This window comes from Selaginella moellendorffii, unplaced genomic scaffold (genome assembly GCF_000143415.4).
Source record: "Selaginella moellendorffii unplaced genomic scaffold, v1.0 SELMOscaffold_122, whole genome shotgun sequence".
In the NCBI taxonomy this organism is placed as follows: domain Eukaryota; kingdom Viridiplantae; phylum Streptophyta; class Lycopodiopsida; order Selaginellales; family Selaginellaceae; genus Selaginella; species Selaginella moellendorffii.
This window is the reverse complement of record NW_003314383.1, coordinates 192,066-213,308: the sequence shown is the minus strand read 5'-3', so window position 1 is coordinate 213,308 and position 21,243 is coordinate 192,066. Positions and strand designations below refer to the sequence as shown.

At 45.1% G+C, this 21,243-nt stretch overlaps 7 protein-coding genes and 1 non-coding gene across 11 annotated transcripts; 3 read left to right on the top strand and 5 right to left on the bottom strand.

Annotated features, from left to right (window-relative positions):
- The first annotated feature begins 3,502 nt into the window (after positions 1–3,502).
- Positions 3,503–5,055, top strand: LOC9632419 (NAC domain-containing protein 72). The gene is made up of 2 exons (XM_002991654.2): positions 3,503–4,115; positions 4,265–5,055. The coding sequence occupies exons 1-2, from the start codon at positions 3,642–3,644 to the stop codon at positions 4,937–4,939; spliced, it is 1,149 nt and encodes a 382-aa protein (XP_002991700.2). The 5' UTR covers positions 3,503–3,641; the 3' UTR covers positions 4,940–5,055.
- A 228-nt stretch (positions 5,056–5,283) lies between these two features.
- LOC9632916 (ubiquitin carboxyl-terminal hydrolase 1) lies at positions 5,284–8,338 on the bottom strand. The gene is made up of 2 exons (XM_024665479.1): positions 5,745–8,338; positions 5,284–5,628 (listed from the first exon to the last, which is right to left on the bottom strand). The coding sequence occupies exons 1-2, from the start codon at positions 8,312–8,314 to the stop codon at positions 5,421–5,423; spliced, it is 2,778 nt and encodes a 925-aa protein (XP_024521247.1). The 5' UTR covers positions 8,315–8,338; the 3' UTR covers positions 5,284–5,420.
- On the top strand, positions 8,334–11,283 carry LOC9632418 (alpha-L-arabinofuranosidase 1). Its single transcript, XM_002991653.2, has 17 exons — positions 8,334–8,505; positions 8,560–8,614; positions 8,742–8,932; positions 8,990–9,111; positions 9,171–9,324; positions 9,370–9,439; positions 9,487–9,632; positions 9,689–9,734; positions 9,793–9,845; positions 9,910–10,054; positions 10,110–10,228; positions 10,281–10,352; positions 10,407–10,510; positions 10,571–10,627; positions 10,689–10,881; positions 10,932–11,078; positions 11,130–11,283. Exons 1-17 carry the CDS (start codon positions 8,356–8,358, stop codon positions 11,247–11,249), a joined length of 1,944 nt encoding a protein of 647 aa, XP_002991699.1. The 5' UTR covers positions 8,334–8,355; the 3' UTR covers positions 11,250–11,283.
- LOC9632915 lies at positions 11,075–12,711 on the bottom strand. 2 transcript variants are annotated; one of them, XM_002991608.2, is made up of 7 exons: positions 12,490–12,711; positions 12,336–12,445; positions 12,073–12,280; positions 11,907–12,016; positions 11,719–11,857; positions 11,560–11,652; positions 11,075–11,510 (listed from the first exon to the last, which is right to left on the bottom strand). In XM_002991608.2, the coding sequence occupies exons 1-7, from the start codon at positions 12,670–12,672 to the stop codon at positions 11,277–11,279; spliced, it is 1,077 nt and encodes a 358-aa protein (XP_002991654.1). In that variant the 5' UTR covers positions 12,673–12,711; the 3' UTR covers positions 11,075–11,276. The 2 variants fall into 2 exon arrangements, with proteins under 2 accessions (XP_002991654.1, XP_024521252.1); XM_024665484.1 differs by having other exon boundaries at positions 11,560–11,857.
- Positions 12,712–12,865: 154 nt separating this feature from the next.
- On the top strand, positions 12,866–14,662 carry LOC9632417. The gene is made up of 4 exons (XM_002991652.2): positions 12,866–13,037; positions 13,126–13,298; positions 13,349–14,086; positions 14,184–14,662. Exons 1-3 carry the CDS (start codon positions 12,866–12,868, stop codon positions 14,060–14,062), a joined length of 1,059 nt encoding a protein of 352 aa, XP_002991698.1. The 3' UTR covers positions 14,063–14,086; positions 14,184–14,662.
- Positions 14,178–15,482, bottom strand: LOC9632416 (myelin transcription factor 1). Its single transcript, XM_024665492.1, has 5 exons — positions 15,445–15,482; positions 15,342–15,384; positions 15,138–15,274; positions 15,021–15,089; positions 14,178–14,973 (listed from the first exon to the last, which is right to left on the bottom strand). The coding sequence occupies exons 1-5, from the start codon at positions 15,457–15,459 to the stop codon at positions 14,692–14,694; spliced, it is 546 nt and encodes a 181-aa protein (XP_024521260.1). The 5' UTR covers positions 15,460–15,482; the 3' UTR covers positions 14,178–14,691.
- A 623-nt stretch (positions 15,483–16,105) lies between these two features.
- On the bottom strand, positions 16,106–16,190 carry TRNAS-AGA. The gene has a single exon. It is a non-coding gene; the product is annotated as a tRNA-Ser (tRNA).
- A 574-nt stretch (positions 16,191–16,764) lies between these two features.
- On the bottom strand, positions 16,765–19,109 carry LOC9632914. 3 transcript variants are annotated; one of them, XM_024665437.1, is made up of 8 exons: positions 18,824–19,109; positions 18,010–18,770; positions 17,488–17,955; positions 17,349–17,435; positions 17,209–17,279; positions 17,038–17,058; positions 16,886–16,976; positions 16,765–16,836 (listed from the first exon to the last, which is right to left on the bottom strand). In XM_024665437.1, the coding sequence occupies exons 2-8, from the start codon at positions 18,754–18,756 to the stop codon at positions 16,822–16,824; spliced, it is 1,500 nt and encodes a 499-aa protein (XP_024521205.1). In that variant the 5' UTR covers positions 18,757–18,770; positions 18,824–19,109; the 3' UTR covers positions 16,765–16,821. The 3 variants fall into 3 exon arrangements, with proteins under 3 accessions (XP_024521205.1, XP_024521206.1, XP_024521204.1); XM_024665438.1 differs by having other exon boundaries at positions 16,765–16,827; XM_024665436.1 differs by having other exon boundaries at positions 16,771–16,976; positions 18,824–19,020; positions 19,090–19,105.
- Between the last annotated feature and the right edge of the window lie 2,134 nt (positions 19,110–21,243).

Below are 21,243 nucleotides of genomic sequence, written 5' to 3'. Positions count from 1 at the left end.
CTCCTATTGGGTATCGCTCCCCAATGACTTGAATCATTGGGTTCCTCGGGTGCTGGAGAACACGATCCATATCTTCCGTCAAAATAGTTTCTCAATAGCATTGACTTTGACTTTCAGGCTCCATTGACTAAGTTGTGCCCTAGGACCTTCTTTTCGGGGCATGCCTCATCCCACTTGGCTAGACTTTGGAGGATTTGGTAAAGGAGATGGTAGCGGGAAAATGGCATCTTCCCAGTCTGGCAAGAGCACTCTCCTCGCAGCAATAAGTTGTAGACTGAAGGAGTTAGGATATCTGGTGGTGCTCACAGCTCTCAACGAGGCAATGGTGGATGCTGCCAACAACAAACTCAAAGATGAGAGAGATGCTGCAAACGACTTTTACAACGCCGAGATGTGTGAGCAGAGTACGAAGAACAGGGCACAGGTAGACTGGTGCAGCTTTGGTAACAGATCTTTTCCGAGCTCATGGAACACGAGATTGTGTGGTCACATATTCTGAACAGCGTACAGTGGGATGTCAGTCTACAATCTTCTGGCCAGATTGAGAGAAGCCAAGCAGGAGTGTATTGCACGGAGTCCATTGGGAGCTTACAGGCTGGCTAGCTTCTCCCTGTGCGGCTTGCCAAGGCTAAGCTCTTTGATAGGTAGTCATAAATTGGGGGAACCAGCCACACGAACCGTGACAGACCTTCACCGCTTTCCAGGCAGATTGAGAAGGAAGACTGGCAGGTGAACAAGGAGCAGGTTGGAAGAATGTTGGCAGAGTTTGCTCGGGATCGGAACTTCCTCTTCAAACTGGAAGGGAGTCAAAAGGAACGCCATGGGGAAGATATCGAGCAATATAGTAAAGCTCACGTCTGGCGAGCTGGTTCAGCGAATATCCATTAGGACTGTCAAGCAGTGGCTAAAGGCTGTGCATAGCAAACGTCTTCAGTCTTACATTGTCTTCAACAACACGGGTCCACGATGGGCTCATTCCAAAGATTGGTTGTTATTCTGACGAGGTCAAGCATGTCAATATGGCTTGCATAGAAACCATGAATGGTTTAGCTCCTGTGGATACTTTGGATACTATTCTGGAAGCCATTGATGATGGAATCAGGGCTGAAATCAGTTCGTTTCATCTCGAGTCTGCTCCTATCCAGCTGGTTGAAAGCTAGTTCACTTCTATTGAAAACCTTCTGCCTCCAACAGATTCGCTGCTCACCGTCTTTGTGTATGCCATCACCTTTATGGATCCCCATCCGTTCTTAAGCCCCAAGTCGCTCAATTCAAACGGGCAGCCTTCAGATTACAGTATCCAGTTACAGTTCTTCATGGGGCTTTTGTATAGTCCATCTAATTCTATACATAAGTATTGGTCTTTACCTCAATTAATCTACCACAATAATTGATTAAATAATGTATTTATTTATGTATTATTTACTTATCATTTTGAAATATATAGGTGAAGCAACAGTTTTTGTTTGTTGGATACATATGGCAACAAATATGTGATTGCACATGAAAGCATTATATATTTACACATGTGATATTATCTTGGGGTATGCCATGTATGCATGGGGTATGATACTTCAAATTGCTATATAAGCATTATGCCACATCATCTTAGAAAACATAAGATTAGTGCAATTTTAGTATTTTTTTTTTCTCATTCTCATAAATTGTGATCATCTCTCTCTTTTTATTTTTCACTGTTGTAACTCATTTATCTCAGTTGTGGCTCATTTATCACAGTGTAGTGCCCCCTAATATAAGCACCGTGATTCAATTAATTAATTGCACTTCCCATTTCTCACAATTTATTTGCAGTGTGGCGCCTTAATCTAACACAATGGTGAGTATAATAGATTGGAGCATGGTAGCAAATGCAATTGGAGTGTGGCAGTGAGGGTGATTGAATAAAGTATGGTGGTGAGTTTAATAAATTAGAGTGTGAAGGCAAAACATTTCTTTAGGTGTTTGGGCCATTAAATGTAGTGGTTTTTGGCATTGGATACAGAAATTTCTTCATTCATTGCAAACCCAATTGGTCTCAAAGTACTTTTTACTATCCTCACTAAGGAAGTGCCCCAATAATGAACTCAGTCCATAGTATCCAAAAGGTGCTTAAAATCTAGCTTGTACACTAAAAAACAAGCCTTAACCCAAACTTTAAACCTTGCTGATGTGTAAAAAAAATTTGATGTGGAGATGTAACACAAAAAATTGTATACCTAATATGGTGTTAATATGGACTTTGTTATGTATATGTGGTTGGCACTAAATGTATAAGAAAAAAGTTGTGGTTAAAACATTATTTTGTAAGTCACACGTATATGTTATAATAATTTAGTTTTTTTTTCATATATTTTACAAGTGTGCAAAATTTTTTGCTAGGCCACCCACCCCAAGTAAACCTCTCTCTCTTGGGAGGTGTACCTCCCCCCAAAATTCAGATTATAAATTGCTTGTAATAGATACAAGTTGATAATCTCTAGTTTTTAGATGTCTTTTTGGTTTGCTTAAACAGGTAATGGATATATCTAGAATATACTTGGATATTTTAGGATATTCTACCATCTAATGGTTGTTATTCATTTAAATTAATCTTGTATCTATAATTTATAAACATGTTTATAATTTACAAACTTTCTTAAACCCTTTCTAGTATATTATTTTTTATTCTATAATCTAATGGTTGATATGCAATAAGATTAATCTTGTGTTTATAAATTACAAACATGCTTATAATTATAAACTTTATTTGATCAACTGGATTAATTAGTAATAATAAAATTACTTTTAAGAAAACCAAGTATTGCTACATGCAAAGTGTAGCAATTTATTTATGCATCCTTTAAAAAGTAGACAAATTAACATCAAATACTGATTACATTAGAATTAGAGAAAATTTATGAAAGTTTAGATTGGATATCAATAACAAACCAAAACAAGTAAATTAACGAATTAAAGAAAGTTTACAGAGAAAGTCTGCCTTTAGATTGGAATATATTTAATTATTTTGATTCACAAACTATTGCTAAAACTGATTAAGCTCAAGCTAACATGGCATGTCCAAGCTTTTTCCCAAAATACTTTATCTAGGCCTCACCGCCAATCTGGGACGCGTGTTGCCATTTTGGCCGCTGGTCGTCGGCACGCCAAATGACCTCACCCCGCCGTCACCTCAGTGACGCCAGCAAAAAAAGATCCGGTCCGCATAATTCCCCGCACATTTTCCACACCGTGCGAGCGGTGATTGTGCGTACGGCGAGCCATGCGCATGCATTTGACTGACACATGTTTTTACTGTTACCTTGTAGAAAAAGGCCAGGCGAGTGTGGCATATTCACGTACATTCTCCCTTTACTTTTAGCCGAACAGCTGTATGTGCTGACTCATCGGATGGAGCCAATGCGAATGACCCAGCGGGGGGAAAACGATGGCCACCAAAAAAAATAAGCAAGGTAACTTTGGATAAAAATTTTAATCCAGGGAGCTGGAGTGTTTAAATTGCGAGCTAGGCTCCCTAGGAAGCATTTTGGAAGCCCGCGAAATTTCCATCCAAAGAAAGAGGAGTGGTAAGTAGCGAGCGAGGAAGAAAGAGTGAGCAAAGAGAGAGGATTCTCCCTTCTTTGCGAAGGGATCGAGCGAATTGGATGGAGCACAATTCGAAGAAGGCTGTGAATTCACTGCAGCTCCCGCCGGGCTTTCGATTCCACCCCACGGACGAGGAGCTGGTCGTGCATTACCTCGCGCGCCGGGCGGCGTCGCGGCCATTCGCAGTGCCAATCATCGCGGAGGTGGATCTCTACAAGTTTGATCCGTGGGATCTCCCGGACAAGGCCTTGTTTGGCGAGCGCGAGTGGTACTTCTTCAGCCCCCGCGATCGAAAGTACCCGAATGGAGCTCGGCCCAACCGCGCAGCCGGGTCGGGCTACTGGAAGGCCACTGGCACCGACAAGCCCATCTCCAGCGATGGATGCAAAGTGGGCGTGAAGAAGGCGCTGGTGTTCTACAGGGGACGAGCGCCCAAGGGATTGAAGACGAGCTGGATCATGCACGAGTATCGATTGGCCGACGCCAGCGGCGCCAGCAATCGATTGAGCTTGCGCAAGAAGGGATCTCTCCGGGTAAGTGATAGAGCCTTGTGTGTTCTTGAGCGTTCTATGTTATATTATATGGATCTGTGTTCTTGGATCAATCTCTCGCGAGGGAGAGTTCTTTTCGGCAATCGCGGGATGGGTTTTGATGGGTTTTTCTTCCTCTTTCTTTTGGTCAGCTGGACGACTGGGTTCTCTGCCGGATCTACAAGAAGCAATCGAGCGATTGGAAGAGCCCCGCGGCCTCACAAGAAGCGCCAAGCCGCGAGAACGTGAAAATGGACGCGGACGATGAGTCGTGCCTGGAGGAGGTCCTGGCGTCCCTGCCCGACATTGACGATTCCAAGATTTGCTTGCCGAGGCTGGGCTCTTTCACCGCCATGCTCTCGAACGAGCAGCAAGGCGATCAGGCTCAAGCCAATGGATCCCTTGGAGCGAGAGGAATTGGATCCGCCACGAGCTTCACTGCAAACAGTGGAGCGCCTTTGATTGATCAGCTCAAATTCCACAACGCTTCCTCAGCTCTAAACTCCAGTGATCCTGTAGTGGATAATTGCCTCCTGGATACTCGGTACAATGATCTTCCCACTCTCAGCCTCTATAACAACAGCTCTAGAACAAGTGATCACCGCCACCACCAACAACATATCCTGGATCAAAAGCCCACAATCTCTCCCGAGCAAATGTTCTATCTCAAGAATTTCCCCAACTCGAGGCCGCATTCGCAGGGGATTTTCCAAACCCCCAGCCCGATCGAGGATGGAGTCCAAGGTTCTTGCAAGAACCAAGTAATTTACTCGGACAGGATCAACATGGTAAATTTCCCAGGTTATTTCTTCCAACACAAGAGCTGAAAAATTAGTGGCGTAAATTAAAAAAGGTTTGCTATACATTTTTTATTCGGTTTTTTTTTTTGTTGTAAAACTTCCTTTTTTGTGGAGATCATTATAAGCAAAACGTGTAATTCGAAGATCATAGCCATGTTTCACTCGCGAGAAGATGCCAGACAAGAGATATGCCTGTGCGTTTTCAAATGGTCGGGAGATCGTCCAACGCTCTTTCTAGAATCCTTTGTCTTTTGTTTTTGCTTGTCTCCGGATACGGCAGCTTCCATCTCCACATCGGAAATCTCATCGGAAATCTGATCCTCCACGGGAAACGCAGATCTGCTTTACACTATCCAGTTGGATCCCGCATCGAGCTAAGAAAATAGTTGAAATCGATCGACCACCAGCGAGAATGCTGCTGTTTGTCTGTTGCCACTGTACACTTGGTTTGCGAATCCGCAGAAAGAATTTTAGAAGAGAAAAATGAAACCAGCTTACTCGGGCTCTGTCAAACTCTCTCGTAGAAAAGGAGGTAGGCCTCGCTTCTCAAAACTTGATCCAGCGTTGTTCTTCGCACGTCCGAGTCGCTGATATAGTACCAAAAATTCTCCTTGCCATCCCCGGCGCTTCCTCCACGGACAAACGCGACGTAATGCCCGCCTTTCATGGTGCCCGAGTGCTCCACGACTCCAACCAGGCGATATAAGCCGCCATCCCTGCAAAACAAGCGGACAAAAGGCATCATTAGTTACACACGACATTCCAGCAAAAGAACCAGAAAGCCATGGAATAGAAAAACGAAAAGGGAGGAAGAAAAAACAAAGGCGCTTACCTGGAGGCGCTGAGAAACGGGCTCAAGTTGAGGAGCTCGTCGAATGCTACGTGACCCGTGAGCTTGCTCAGTCGTCCACGCATGTCTTGGGCGAATCGCTTCAGGTGAACCGTCAACACCGGAGGCGCCTTTCGTATAACTAGCCGCTTTGTCGCCTTTCTCTTTACCAAAACTTTGGTGCTGCTGCTGCTTCTGCTGCTGCTTCCTCCCTTGTGTGCCTGTTTCGTTTTTGGCTTGCCACAAGACGTATCATTCCCGTCTTCGTCCTCGCCTTTCTCCTCCATGCTGCATGGACCTGCTTGAGATGACGTCGGTTCCGTTCCTCGAGCTTCAGCGTCACAAGTAGGACCGTCCTCATCCCCATCAACAATCGTTGAATCCGCCGAGTCACAGGACCTCCGTGTGCAGTTGTCGCAGCCCCACGCATTCTCACCGGAGAGAACTTCCAGCTTGGTAAAAGCCTGGAGGCATCCCTCCAGAGACTTTGCCGTGATGCTCTTCTCGATGATGTCTTCAATCTCTTCCGTTTCCTCCACACTTGCGGCGTTCGTACTGCTTGTCCCAGGACGCTCCGCGCAGCCTAACACAGTGACCGAAGTGCTGGCCTCCTCCTCGAAAAAAAGATCTGCTATACCATCAACCTCGCTAGGCGCAAGCATCTCCCAGCCGTCCTGTACGTTCGATGATGCTTGATTGTCACCTTCCCAGTATGGCAGTAAAATCACTGCAGGAGGGCCCGCAGAAGGGAGCCCCTCTGAATTATCTACACTATCTTCCACACCTGTTATAGTCACATCGGCCACTTTCGAAAGGTCGTCTTCCTCTTTCCCCACTTTCGAAAGGTCTTCTTCCTCTTTCCCGGGTAGAGCTGCTATAGTTGTAACACCTTCACCTACAATGCTATCGGCATTGTCTGCTTCCTTTCCTTCACCTCCCAGAGGACCTGATGTAGTTGCATCGACTTCTGCCACTGCCTTCCCTTCATCACGGAGTTCCGAGCCACCTTCTTCGGCCACCGTAACCTCTAGCCGATTCTCATCGTGGTCGGAAAACTGCTGTTGAGAAGTGACATCTACGAAGTCGTCCCCTACGTAGTCCAGCCACGAAAGGTCATCCATCACACTTCCTGTTTCTGCTTGTTTCTCAACGGCCGTCTCGCTGATCTTTTCACCGATGTTTTTCTCGCACTTGATCTGGAAAGAAGCTTTCGGCTGCAATACTTTCCTTTTCCTTTCAAGTGCCTTCTTCGCTTTGGCCTCCCTCTTCGAGCATGCGTTGTTTGTTTGCACCTTGCTTGCTACCTTGAAAGTGCTTGTTGTTCCCTTGGAGCTGTGTGACAAAGGGATTGGCAAAGAAACGTCAAGAAAAGGTTCCAAAACTGACGAAGAATGGCCGCACTCACAGCAGGTAACCGTGCTCGCAAACTGTCCGCCGAAGAGATGGTCGACGAACGTATGATCTTCTTTTCCGTTGGTTGAGTTCTTCTCCTCCGACTCTTTATGTTTCCCCTCGACCTGAAGACCGTCGAGAAGGCATCGCAGCAACTCGTGGCTATCCTGTTGGTGATAGCCAGAAAACCGAGAAGACTTCGAACACAGCGCTCCAAACAAACCCTTCGGATTATACGTAGTATAGTCGCGATGCCGCTTCTTGGCATTCCCCGAGAACGCTTCCAGATTGTCACCATTGATCTCGAGGAAGAACCTCCTCAGCGCAGACGTGAGAGGTCCCTCGGAAGCACCACCAGCGACAGGATTGAGAAAGTAGTCCTTCAAGTACCTCACCGCGAGCAAGTTTTGCATGACCGAGTTGAAGAAGCACGTATTCCCCAAGTTGACGAGACCCCGGACGATCCCATTCTTCGGTGACGAGCACTCCACTGAAGTAGAAGTAGCGGAACGAGTAGCACTCACGCTCTCGTTCTCCTCCTTTCCTTTCCCAGCACCATCACTTTCACTCATCGAACTCTCCTGGATCAGCCTCACTGCCTGCTGCAGAAGCTTTCCCCTGGCTCCGAGACCAGGAAAACCATCTATGATCGAAGCCTGCGTCGCGATACTTCCCTGACAATCCAAGCACCATATAGAACTCGCATCCCCGCATTGGAGAACGAAAGGATGCCTGTTCCTCCTAAAGTGCTCGATAGCATGACCATGTCCGAGAGGGAGCTGGACTGCCGACGAAGTCTCCTCCACAGACTTAGCACACCCGACGTGAGCACAGGCCAGGCAAAACCACAGCGAGGAGGAGTCCTCGTTCTCTTGCTGGTTCTTCTTTCGATTCACCGGCTTCTTCTTCCCATCCTTTGGCTGCTTCTTAGAGCAATCCAGGCAGTGCTGCGAGGCGGCCTCTCGCAGCTTCTCCCCGAGCTTCTCGACATCCACCCCGCGGGTGAAATGCCGGCACTTGACCGCCTGTTCTAGCTCCAATCCATCGCCATTCCTATGCTCGCCAGGAGCTGATTCCACTGCTGGAGATGGAGATTCATCGCTACACTCACCAGAGGGCTGCTGATCCGGCCGCGGTGGACGAAATCGCTGCTGCGTCCTCCTCTTCGCTTTTTTGGCCATAATCCCTAAGGCCAAGAACCCTAAAAAAAAGAGAGTAAATAATGAGCTCCTCTATTATGCTGCTAGCGGTGTTCTTCGTCTTCGCTTTCGTGGCGCCGCGAGCGATCGATGCCGCCGATCTCGCCATGCGAGTGGATGCTGGAAGCGCTGGCCGGAGGATTCCATCCACGCTGTTTGGAGTGTTCTTCGAGGTTTGAGCTGCATTTTTTCATCGATTTTGTCTGAAATTTCGATCGATCGCCCAGGAAATCAACCATGCAGGGGGAGGAGGTCTCTGGGCCGAGCTCGTCAGTAACAGAGGTAATTCTTTCTTTCAAATTCGTCTCCCGAGATGGATTTCTTTACCTTTTCTCGAAGAGCGATGCCTGGTTTTGTGATTCTTTTCTATCTTCTTGTCCATGGAATTTGATACGATTTTTCTCTATAGGATTTGAGTCTGGGGGCCAAAACACTCCATCCAACTTAGCGCCATGGTACGCGATTGGTGACGACTCCCAGGTGTGGCTGGAGTCGGAACGATCCTCTTGCTTTGAGCGAAACCCAGTTGCTTTGAGGATGGAAGTACTTCGAGAGGTGGAAGGTGGGGTGGGAATCGCCAATCCAGGCTTTTGGGGAATGGTGATCGTCGCAGTTTCTTGCATGCAAAGCTTGGAGCTGATCATGTTTTGTTTTTAGGACATTCGAGCTGGGAACACATACAAAGTTTCTCTCTGGATACGATCTCTCGACAAAGTCAATCTTTCCATTGCGTTTACGTCAAGAGATGGAACAACAACTTTGGCTCAAAGTGATCTCATGTAAGTCTCTTTTTTTATTACCTAGCTCTTCCTCTCGTTCTAATGCACACTCTGGAAAGATTGGACGCTTCAGAGGCAGAGGAATGGAGCAAACACGAGATGGTTTTGGAAGCTTTTGACACCGATCACTACGCTCGACTTGCTCTGACAAGCATGCACAAAAGAGTGTTATGGCTCGACCAGGTTTCAGCGATGCCTGAAGAGACGTACAAGGTAACTCGTGCATCGGAACATACGTTTCCAATATCTTCTGCGCAGGGACATGGATTCCGAAAGGAGCTTGCGCTCATGCTTGAAGATTTAAAGCCAGGATTCGTTCGTTTTCCAGGTGACGAAATCTATCAGGCTTTTCAAGTTAAGCACAACTCTTTCCAGGCGGATGTTATGTTGAAGGTGGAAGCCTGCGAAACGCGTGGAGATGGAGAGATACAGTCGGCCCCTGGGAGGAAAGGCCTGGTCATTTTGGTGATAAGTGGAATTATTGGTCGGATGACGGGCTCGGGTTTTTTGAGCTTCTCCAGGTACTCCCTTTTTTTCAAGCTTCGCGACGTAGTTACTCAAGTGATGAAGCTTTTAGCTTTCAGAGGACCTGGAGACCTTGCCTGTCTGGGTTTTCAATAACGGTACATTTTTGGAAGCTTGGAGTAGTATTTTGAGTTGTTGCATGTTTTGTTCTTGCAGGGATCAGTCACTCGGACGAGGTTTTACCGGAGCTTCTTGATCCTTTCATTCAGGTTTGGATCACTTAAGAAAACCTGGTTGTCTCGTGAAATACGTAAAATACTTTTACACTATCAGGACATTCTTGACGGTATTGAGTTTGCAAGGGGACCTATGACTAGTAAATGGGGTCGAGTTCGCGAGGCTATGGGACATCCCGAACCTTTCCCTCTTTTCTACATGGCTATTGGTAATGAAGACTGCGAGAGGCAGTACTACCACGGTGAGCTACTTATTTGGATACTCTATTGTTTAACTTATTCAGACTTTGGCTGCAGCGAACTATCTAAAGTTCTACTATGCGATAAAGGAAGCATATCCAGATATCAATCTGATATCTAACTGCGATGGAACACTAAAACCTCTTGGTCACCCGGCTGATCTGTTCGATTTCCATGTACGTAAAGCCTGTTTTTATCTCGAAATTTTTTTTACGCTCTCTCTTTCAGATCTATACGTCTGCAAACACTTTGTTCTCGATGGTTCATAAATTCAATCACGTTTCCAGGGATGGTCCGAAGGTATCAGATGTGATTACAAGCACCGGTATATTTATTGCAATGTGTATTCTACAGGTTTTTGTGAGCGAGTATGCAGTTGTCAAGAGCGACGCAGGACAGGGAAGCTTTCTTGCTGCTCTTGCGGAAGCAGCATTCCTGATTGGTATAGAGCTCAACAGGTTTGATCAAAGCATTCTTCTCTTTGTCTTGTCCTGCTAATGAACGAAGCACCTTGGCAGTGACATAGTCGAAATGGCAAGCTATGCTCCATTGTTTGTCAACACAAACAACAGGCGGTATGGAAACTATTTTCTAAGTTCTCAAATTTTTACTGACAAGCTTTGGTATCTTGTCTAGATGGAATCCCGATGCTATAGTTTTCGATTCATGGCAACAGTATGGAACACCAAGCTATTGGATGCAGCACTTCTTTAAGATGTCAAACGGGGCAAAACTTTTACCGTTCGCGGTCGAGAGTTTAAACACAAGCGCGGTACCCGTAGTTTTATCTGCTGTACGCATAGAAGATGGAACCAGCCTCGTGTTAAAGGTAAAGAATTCTTTTCGCATAGCATGCTAACGAGTGATTACGTCGAGCAGGCTGTGAACTATGGACAGTTTCCAGTAGAGATTCGAGTGTCTCTGGAGGGAGTTTTGTCCAACGAGATCGATATTTTTGCTTCGACCATCACAGTTCTTTCTAGCGAAAGCCTCATGGATGAAAACTCGTTCCAGAATCCTCATAAGGTAAGCCAAGTCCATTCTATTCACGATCGAGCAATAGAGAATTTTTTACAGGTGGTGCCTATAACGAGCTTGTTCCTTAGCGCGGCAACCGACATGGAACTCTCACTGCCGCCTTACTCCATCGTTGCGCTTGGTCTTCCACTGTTATCTTCCTCGAGAGCTGATATATAGTGTACGTGTTAAAAAAACGCAAAGGTTTTAGGCTGACGGTCTTTGGAGCTGAGCTTCTTTCAATCTTTCTCTCAGAGTAGAGATTCTTCCGGATGATGGCTGGCCCAGGGCGATCAATGCACGCCTCACTGCCGCTGCCTCCATAGCATCAATCTCATCGGCTGTGAGTGGCGCTGAAAGAGATTTCGGCAGTGGAGGTGGTGCTGGCTCTGAGCCACCAAGCATCCTTGGAGGTGCTTTCCATGGCATCGCCTTTCGTGCCTGGACACATCAACGTTAACATGAGAAGAACGATTTCGAGCAGCGATACCTGTGAAACGAGGCTTTCAAGCTCTTTATACGTCGGCTGGTTTGGAAACTTTCCAAGGAGCTCGCTGTTTCCATCCCAGGACATCAAGTATACCTGTTTCCACCCACCAAAAACCATGAGGACGATTTTTTTTCTCGTAGTCCTAAAGCTCAAACTTACGTGCCAGTCATAGGAATAACATTTTAGAAGCCGGACCACTCCTCCAGTGGAAGAGGATGTAACGTTTGAGGCTTCTCCGATTCGTTGCTCAATGAGGCTGTAGACTCTCTCGAAATTTTCCAAGAATTCCTCAGCTTTCCTGTAAATATGATTATCAAAAGTCGATGAAAAACATCTCAAAAACCAACCTTTTCCATGGTCCAAATCCAAAGTCCGAAACAACTTGGCCCGATGCTTTCCACTGTGGATTTACCAGAAGAAGTGGCCTTGTTGGATCGCTCTTGACCAAAGATCTAATCTGCCATGAGAAAGCTTTATAATCCAAAACCAAGGATTCGAGAGAGAGGAACTTACCTGGTTGAGTGTCTCGGCTATAGGAAAGACCACGGCTGCAATGGTCTTCGACGAAGGATAGATCAATCCGACTGGATCCATCTCGTTCTCAACTTCGCCAATTCTTCGTGAATCCAGTGCTTGGCCACCTTCTTGCATTCCACGAAAAATTGCGGTGACCATTTTGCTGCAAGCCTGGAATTCCTCTCCAACACCACAAGGATAGTCCCTGCTCGAGCGAAAAATCTATAGGTAGCTCTGGAATTATAGAACATAGAAAGTACCTCGGCTCCGTGTCGAGAAAATTAAATTCTCGCTGGTTCACCGGGAGTAGAAGCTCTAGCTGCTGCGTTTTCTTGCCATCGTCCACAGCTCTTTGGATTGCTTCTCTAGCCTGAACCGCGGCGGTAAGTCGCAGAGCGAACCTCGAGAGAATACCTGATCGATCGAATCCTCGAGGGTTTGGGGATTGGCGCAAGGGCCATCGATGACGAGCGCCCCTACAATGCAGGAATTCTTGGATGCTCGAGCTGCTCCATGGCGCCTTTCTCGAAATATTTGACATGATCGTCGTCGCGAGCAAAGTGGCGGAATGGGAAGGAACGCACTAAAGACCGCCATAGCTCATCCATAGGAACTGGACGATCTGGATGCTTTCAATGGCAACGGACGGCGGGGATGACTTTTAGAAGATAAAGGTCAGTGGCGGGCTTTTTAAAATGTAGGGCTATAATCTTCTGGACTTTCCATCCGGAATGACCACCAGATGAGGTATATAACAAATGGAGGGACGTTAAAACCCTAGAACAGAGTGATGCTAGGCCTTAGGCGCCCGAGCGATCGGGCCAAATGCGCGGGTAATTCGCTCATCCAGCAGCTGTCGAGGTCAGGATCCATCTCGAGTGAATGCGCAGCGCTGGCGGGCTCCGATTCACGCAGAATGAAGAAGGTTCTCTTCTCCGGCTTGCCTGAGTTCGTCGATTCGGGTAAGCGCTCGCGCTCGCGATCGAAATCCCTCTCTTCTACGCAGATATTTCCATCGATCGCCTCGTAATCTCGCGCATTTGTCTGCAGAGGCCCTGTTTTGCTTCCTCGAGGAGAATTTCGGCCCGGTCTTGGACGCGGTCGTGCTTCCATTCCATTCGGCCGACGGCCAGCGAGGGAGGTTTGGCATCGTGACATTCAGGAACAAGAACTCTTTCCTTGAAGCGACCCGGACGAAGAGCGGGTACATCTATGGAAAGAGGGTACGCTGCTGAAAATTCTCCAAAGCTTCATTCTTTTTCATGCCTGGCAGACTATGATCGACGTGCTGGACGCTCGTGTTGCCAAAGACTTACTCCCGCAAGCCGATGACATCTCGAAGAAGGAAGACGCTCCTCCGGCAAGCCTGGTGAATTCTCCATCGCTTCCTCCCTGGGCTCAGAGGTTCCGAGACTGGCTGCCTGGTTTTCTGACCGAGGTTTCCAAGCGCCTCGAGGAAGGGGAATCTTATCCACTCTGCTCGCTCAAAGGCGACTTCCGGGCAACCTGTGGGCTGGAGATCGACCACACAGCACTTGGTTTCGAGAAACTGAGCGACTTCATTCGTGCGTGGCCGGAAATCTGTGAGCCGAAAGTCGAGCCAGTGGGTTTGGGACCAGCGACACACGTAGTCCTCAAGAGTGTCCCGCCGGCCACCACAGAGGCTACGAGGCTCGAGCAGGCGAAGAAGTTGCCAGAGCCACGGCCTTCTCCAGCTCTGCAGCCAAGCGACACCTTCCAGGACTCCTTGTTCAGCCGCAACATATTCCTGGACAACGTCGAGAACATCCCGCCATCTCTGAACCAATGCAGTGGGGTGACGTGCAAGCTCTGCAAGGATTGCGCAGCTTCGGCTCGATGGTTTGCCATTCCGTGCGGGCATCTGGTGCTGTGCGACTTGTGCAAGGAGAGCGTCGACAAGTGTGCTCAGACCTGGAGCATCCCGTGCCTCGTGTGCTGTGACGCCGTTGAGACGTGGATCGCGTGACAACATCTTCGTAATCAGCAAAAGGTATGGCTTTTGTGGATCACTTTGGTACTTCCCAAGAACAGTCTAGCTCTGAGCTCCATTCTTGAAAGTTTCCCGTTCTAACTCGTGTTGCTTGCAGGAAGACTTCACTACTATTTGCGATTGCGTTACGAAAAATAAAAAGCAAGCCAATGCTGGACTTCGAGATCGGTTCTCCCTCATGGAATAATATCCTCGCGCGACCTTCTCATGTAAGTCTTGATCAAGCTGTGACACCGTCTCAAATTTCTCTTGGCACGCAAGTTTTGCAGGTGTGCCAAAGCTATAAAGCTCGATGGTGTTGATACGCTGCCTTCATTGCCATTAACGACGACTCCGATTCCATGGAGGCCGCAAAGTGACGAGGTTCTAGAGCAGCATCGCGAACTTCTCTCCACTAGCGTAGAAGCTTTGGTCATCCACCAATGGCCACACAGCGGCATATAACTCTAAACCGCCCGGGAAAGCCAAGCTCCTCGATCTACATCGCGATTGTCAGGGTGGAGGATCAAAGGTGGCCATCTCAAATCTTCTCTGTAAAAACATTCCTTGTGAATAGATCACGTATGTTTGCTTGAAGAGTCGTCAGTTCTTGTTGAGGTCTTCATTCATTGATTTTCTTCTTCATCTTCTCCTTCATCGTCTCGTTTTTCTTCTTCTTCTTCTTCTTCTTCCTCTTCTTCTTGTTCTTCTACTTCTTCTGGTCCTTCTTCTTCTTCTTCTTCTTCTTCTTCGGATTCTTCGGATTCTTCTTCTCCAGTGTCTTGCTCGGCGGAATCACTTGAGTTGCTTAGAAGCTCCGGTTGATCTTGGACGCGGCCGCCCACTGCTTGCTGTGCTGCTAAAATGGCTTCCGGCGTGTAAAGTTCCGTGACTCCGAGTGCCAGGTCCTGGATATTGCAAATCCGGTCAGTGGAAGTTCCCAAAGTTCACGTACCATTCGAATGTGAGGAGCTTCTTCTCCATTCGTCAAGTGCTCTATGTCTAGTTTCGCTGAGCCTTTCTCCTGGATTTGAAAGGTAAATCCCAAAGAAGAAATCACACGAACAAAAACCTGATCATCCGAAGAAAGCTTGCGATTTGCCGTGTCTATCAAAGGTAAAAATTCTTTGACCCTGCTCAAGACTGACAGACGATCAGAAGATTGTTCCGTTGGATTTTCCCCTTCATTACATACACGCAATCTCTTTTCTGGTCAAAATCAAAAGAGCGCATTTGACCTTGAGGCGATCGATCCGTGAAAAAAATAAACGCTTACCCAGAGGAGTGATGCGCTCCAGAGCCAGCAAATCCCCAGAACGCTGCAAAGAAAATGCGCGAAGGCAATGGCTCTAGAAGGAAAACGAATGCGGTCGCCATACCTTGCTTCCTCCCATGGCAAAACCCTAAACCCGAAAATTATCAAACTTTGGTTCGAATTTAAGCGCTAATGTCCGTACTATATAATCTGCTTTACGTTTTGCTCTTTTATTTAGGATGGGGTGCAATGGAAATGGAACACGCACACTAGGCGACGATGACAAGGTATTCCTTCAATTAAATATTTGTAGCATGAACTTGAATATATTCTGATAGGGACCAGAGGAGCCGATCAAGCGTCGTGGAGGATGGAGCAAAAAAGAGCATATGGCCTTGATATGTTGCCAGGAACACTTGCAGAGCAACTTGTCTCATAAAGCTGTATAGGAGGAGATTGCAGAGAACATCCAAGATAGAATGCTCCCATCAATGGAGGATTCTTGTTTTAATGTACAGGAATCTGAAGTGTCACTTCAGTAAGCACCCTGAACAGTATTTCCCACTTTCTAGAGAACAATATTATGGCTATGGGATCCTCAAACATATGAACAGAGATATTTTTGAGGTAGTGGATGCTTTCATTCAATACAAGATTAGGCGGAACTAAACCTAGCCAAAACTAAATCTTTCTTTTCAACGAGCGTGCATGCTTTTATTCACGAGATTCACGTGCTTTAAGGCTTTTTAGTATTCAACGAAAAGCATAAAATTCCAAGATGTAAACGTGAGCGGCAGGATGATTCGAACCTGCGCGGGCAGAGCCCACATGATTTCTAGTCATGCCCGATAACCACTCCGGCACGCTCACAATTACATAACATCAAGAGAAAAAGATTAATATCAAAGCCTTAACGCACATTCCCCCATGGAACCAATCACGCTTTTGGAACACGTTGATACTCGTCGTGAAGCTACGAGATTAGAGACTTAAGGAACACCACTTTGTATCTTTTGCCGTGTCCAATTCAACCCAATCTATTTGGTCCCCAGCTTTTCTGGAAAATCAAAATACTTCTACTATCGGCTGCTAAAAGAGGACCAAAGGATTCCCACGGGCATGCGAAAGCTGCGTTTTAGATCTGTAATTACTTGCGTTCGTGTCAAAGTTGATTCTAAAGCTCCTTGACTTACAGACTAATTAATGGCTAGAACCTTTGCGGGCTTCCCCGACAATAAGATTGAGAAACTATTAGTGCTTGAAACATTTACCCTGTTATTTGAAGACAATTCCCTTCTCCCGAACTTTTGTCCTTACAGCAAGAATCTTTGGAGTTTCACAAGTCTGAATTGGATCTAGCAACACTTAACAGTAAGCCCACGCTACAGCGTTTTTCTGTAATTGAGCATTGTGATTTGAGCTAATGTGGAAAGAGATCTCCCCGTGAACTAAACTGATAGTAATTCTATTTGTTATGAAAGTCCAATGAATTGTGCTACTTTCATCCCTTGAAACACTTGCACGAAGATAAACTCAGATTAGAGCAATTTAGCTTGGGTTCTTACTTCCAGATTAAACCGGTTTCCTGGCGATTTCTTGTAGTCACTGTAAGAAGCAATTTCCTGATACGAGCTTGCCTTCGTCACCACGTTGTACCTACACACATTGTCACGTTAATACGATTAAACTTGAGATAACGAAAGTCTCTTATGCTTGCCTCTTCCTTTTCTGAGGAGCCCTTTACGAACAACAGGGACGCGAGCAAAGAACAAAACACAATGGTCAGAAAGATCAAGTCCCCGGGAGTAGCAAGCAAAATATAAACACGAAGAAACTGTGGAAAGAAAGAGGCAAATTTGCAAAAAGAAACTCTAATCCACCCGCGCACCTCCAGATCAAGTTGTTACCCCTTGGCCACAAAAATATGAGTCCTGCCAGTAGCGCTGCTCCACTGATAACCTGTAAGCTAGTAAACACGGACTGAATAAACTGGAACACATACGAAAAGCTCTCAGGTGGCCGGTTTACCTGCTTAACCAATCCACCCACAGAAGTTTGATTCTTGCACTTGGGAATTCCCTCTGTCAATTCCACTGGAACTCCTTCAAGTTCAAACTGTGAAGAAGGCACGAAGACTTCAGCGAGAGAAAAGTAAACATATAATTACCTCTTTTTCTTGGTCTGGCTGTGCACCGTTTTTTCCTGCGAGCTCCCATTCTTCATCCTCGAAATTATCCGGTTTCACTGGCTCATCATCGGGCTCCACTCCACGGTTTAGTTCAGGCAATAGCTGCTCGGAAACGTTTTTCACTTCGTTACTTGTTTCCGGGACCATGGAGGACCCGTCACTGTTAGCTTGCGAGCTTTGGCACTCGCTAATGACAGTTTCCGGCACTTGAGACCGGAACGTCGCTGGGAACGTCGCTGCCTGGCTTTCGAATCGACCGAGCTGATGGATTGGCCTCGGTGGCTTCTCCTCGCACAAACTCAGCCGCTTTATTCTTTGCTGCACTTCCTTAAAGTTTGGCACTCCTCCCTCGTCAATGGCAACAGCTGCGGCAGCTCCACGTCTCAGACCCTCGTGAATTCTTCTGTTTTTCACTTTCGTGAGCGGGGAATTCAAGCGGTCTAGCTCCTGTGCGTACAGCAATGTTACAAAGGTAAATGAAACCTGTTCGAACTGTTTTACCTGTCGGAATGAATTCTCAAGTGCTTCTATTCTTGCTCTGATCTTCCCAGAAATCGTTCGCCTTTTGCGTGTCCTTGGAACCGGTCCAATGCCGCAAGCTTGCGAACTGGCAGCCGAGTAGTACTTGTGACCCCCGGAGTTTTGTTGAGTTCTCTCCGAGAAGCTGACGCAAACATGCTCGCTATACTGCATGCCTCGCTTCGTCGATGCGTCAGCTTGTCCAGTTTTCGGAGGCATGTCCACAGTTATCCATTCCACCAGCGAGCACGGTACCGAGCACGTATCGTCGGATTGTTTCTGATGGCCAGGCACGTCCACGGAAATCCATCCTGTGTTTTCTGGCGATTTTGCGAGAGTGTCTTGATCGTAGACGATAGAAGCAGCTTGATCTTCTGGTTTAACCGGAGCTGGGATAGAAACCCAGTCACGCTCTTTGGTGTCAACGTTTCCCAGAAAAGAGGCACCCGGATCACCAATGAAGCTGTACACCATCGTCGAGGCATGCATTCGATCTTCCGAGGGAGCTTCATCCACTTCGATCATTCCAGACTCCTCGATGAGTTTGGTTGCCTCGCAAGAGTGGTCTCCTTTAAGAAGCTCAAGGATTTCGTCTGGTGAAGCATTCAGGCAGCTACTTTGATCCTTTTCTGGAGCATCAAGAGCCTTGCTTTCTTGTTTCGAGGCTTGCGGAAATGCGAATTCATGGTCGGTGTCCACAACACTGTAAGATGAAGTGATTTCAGCCATAGCCAGCACCGCCTCTGAAAAAAATAAACAACTATCACCATCATGTCAAGAGATGAAAAATTCTTACACGACCCGGGTGTGTTCTTCGGAGCTTCCTAAAATTCGCTGAAGAAAAGAAAGAAAAGAAGAAATTTAGTCAGCAACTACTCAAACGAGCTGAGATTTCTTGATGCTTTAGCGATTAGAATGCCGCTGCGTGAAAATGAGAAATACGGGGCGACAATAACATCACTGATAGAAACCCTGGAGAGAAGAACTCGAATGCTGCATTGAGAGACAATCACAATCTAAACAATTTTTCTATGGCGCGCAGCAATCGCGGAGAGCGGTTACCGATGGAAGAAGGAAGAACCACCGCCCCGCCATAACGTTTTTAGGGCTCTTCGCAGCAAGGAAACAGTTAATCCGAATCTCCACGTGGCAGACGCTTTTTACCACGAATAATCTGTAGGATAATGGGAATAATGTTTTAATATAGTCTACCATCTAACAGTTAATATGCAATTAGATTAACATGTCTAGGATTTTTAGTAAATTCTGACAGTTTAGTTTTTGTTTTTAAATATTTGAAATTGTTATTTTTTCTCCAACAATATTCAACAGTAACATAGTCTTTCTGGAGATCTTCATTGGATGATGCCTCACAAAAACCTTAGTTGGTGACCTCTTAAGAATTCACTTGGAGGAAGGAAAATTGCAAAATTATAAGTATATTATTACATTGTCTTCTTTATTTTATAATTTCTTACTTACACATCATCTCATACTTCAATTTCTTGCAAGAATTACAGTGGAACACAATGGATTCTCTTTTGTTTATACACATACATTAACATCATCACTCTTTTAATTGATGAGTTTGGTTTACAAAGCTATACCAATGGATCTAATTGGTTTCTCTCTCTCTCTCTCTCTCTCTGTTACTAAATAATAATAATTGTTATACTATGTTATATTATTTTAAAATTGTTATGCGAGGCCCAAGTGTACAGCTATGATGCTGTATACTAATATTAATATAGTAAAATTTTGGTAGCTGTAAGATTAATTTTAATTTGGACCACTCACTTTTGTATATAAGCTAAAGTTTTTGAGCTAATTGATATGCACATTTTTGTATTTCATTTCCATATTTCATGCACTCACATTAATGGAGATGAGAAGCATTACAATTTGTCCCTAAAGAGCAAAATTTTTTAACAATGTTTTACTTTAGTATTTGGGATTGTGCTTTTTGTTCTTATTCCTTCATTCTCTTTTAGATTTAGATGTATATTAGTTTTTTGCAAAATCTAGAACTTTAGCTATTACTGTGGTTAGATTTATTCTTTCTTTTGATTTTCATTGCATTCTCTTCTTCTACTATGCCATCCTATCATCAATTAAAAAGTACATCACTTAAGGCTATTAATACTATTCTGTTGGATTAAACTTTTTATGCTGTGAAGTGTGATTATATTGGTGCTATATTCATCTTTGGTGTGCTACCATCTCCAACTTTTGTGGGATATGATTATATGGTTTGTCCTGTTCTACCATCTTTGGTTAAGATGAAGCATAAGTGTGATATCGATTAGTGAGTTATGGATGATGCAGTCTAATTTTTGGAAAATATTCAAGGATCAAATTTATGGGAAGACGATGTGTATAAACCCAAGTGGATTCCAAATCATTTTGACAAACTTAATTATTATGAAGATAACTTTGGAGATGAAGTGGAGATTTCACGAGGTAGGTGTTAATCCTTCAATTTGTCATTTGATTATTTCTCTTTACCTTTTACTCTTTCCTAACCTTTTTTTATTTATCAGCTTGAGCCACATTTTCAATTTCTTTCTTATCTATAGTGTTTTCTTCTCTTTGCACACTAATCATTTATGACTCTTATAATTCTCATTTTTAGTCCAGTGTTGAGTTAAATGTTTTATGTCCTCATATTAGTTTAGATGTTACATATGTGCATGAAGTTGAGAATCTTACTTTTATTCATTAGTAGTGTTTTTGATCAATTTTGGTGTTGAATATTCCCTTGTTCCAAGGGTTAAATCACTTTGGCTAGAGTTTCAAATTGAGTGTATGTCTTTAATTATGAGTGTTATTGAAAGTCTTTGTTTTATCTATTTGTTCCTTTAGAAGTGTAGACATTTTTATTAATTTTTCCATTAATCAATGTGAGTTATATGTTGAAAAGGTTAGTTAGAAAAGGGGGTGCACTTTTATTCATAAACCCTTTCCTTTTATATTTGAATCCTATAGATTATTTTTCAAATCATTCTTTTTAGTTACTTATAATAAAAAGGATATAGAGGATAAATGGAGTGAGTTCAATTTCCTATATACAATGCTAAACAAATACGAAGAGGTAAATTTTACTTATGGTCATAAGTCTAAGTTAATGATGGTATTGGAGGATTGTCAACAAATAAACTTAGAGATGGGATATATTATTTTTTGCAATGGTGCTTTATAGATTGCAATGGCTCTTAA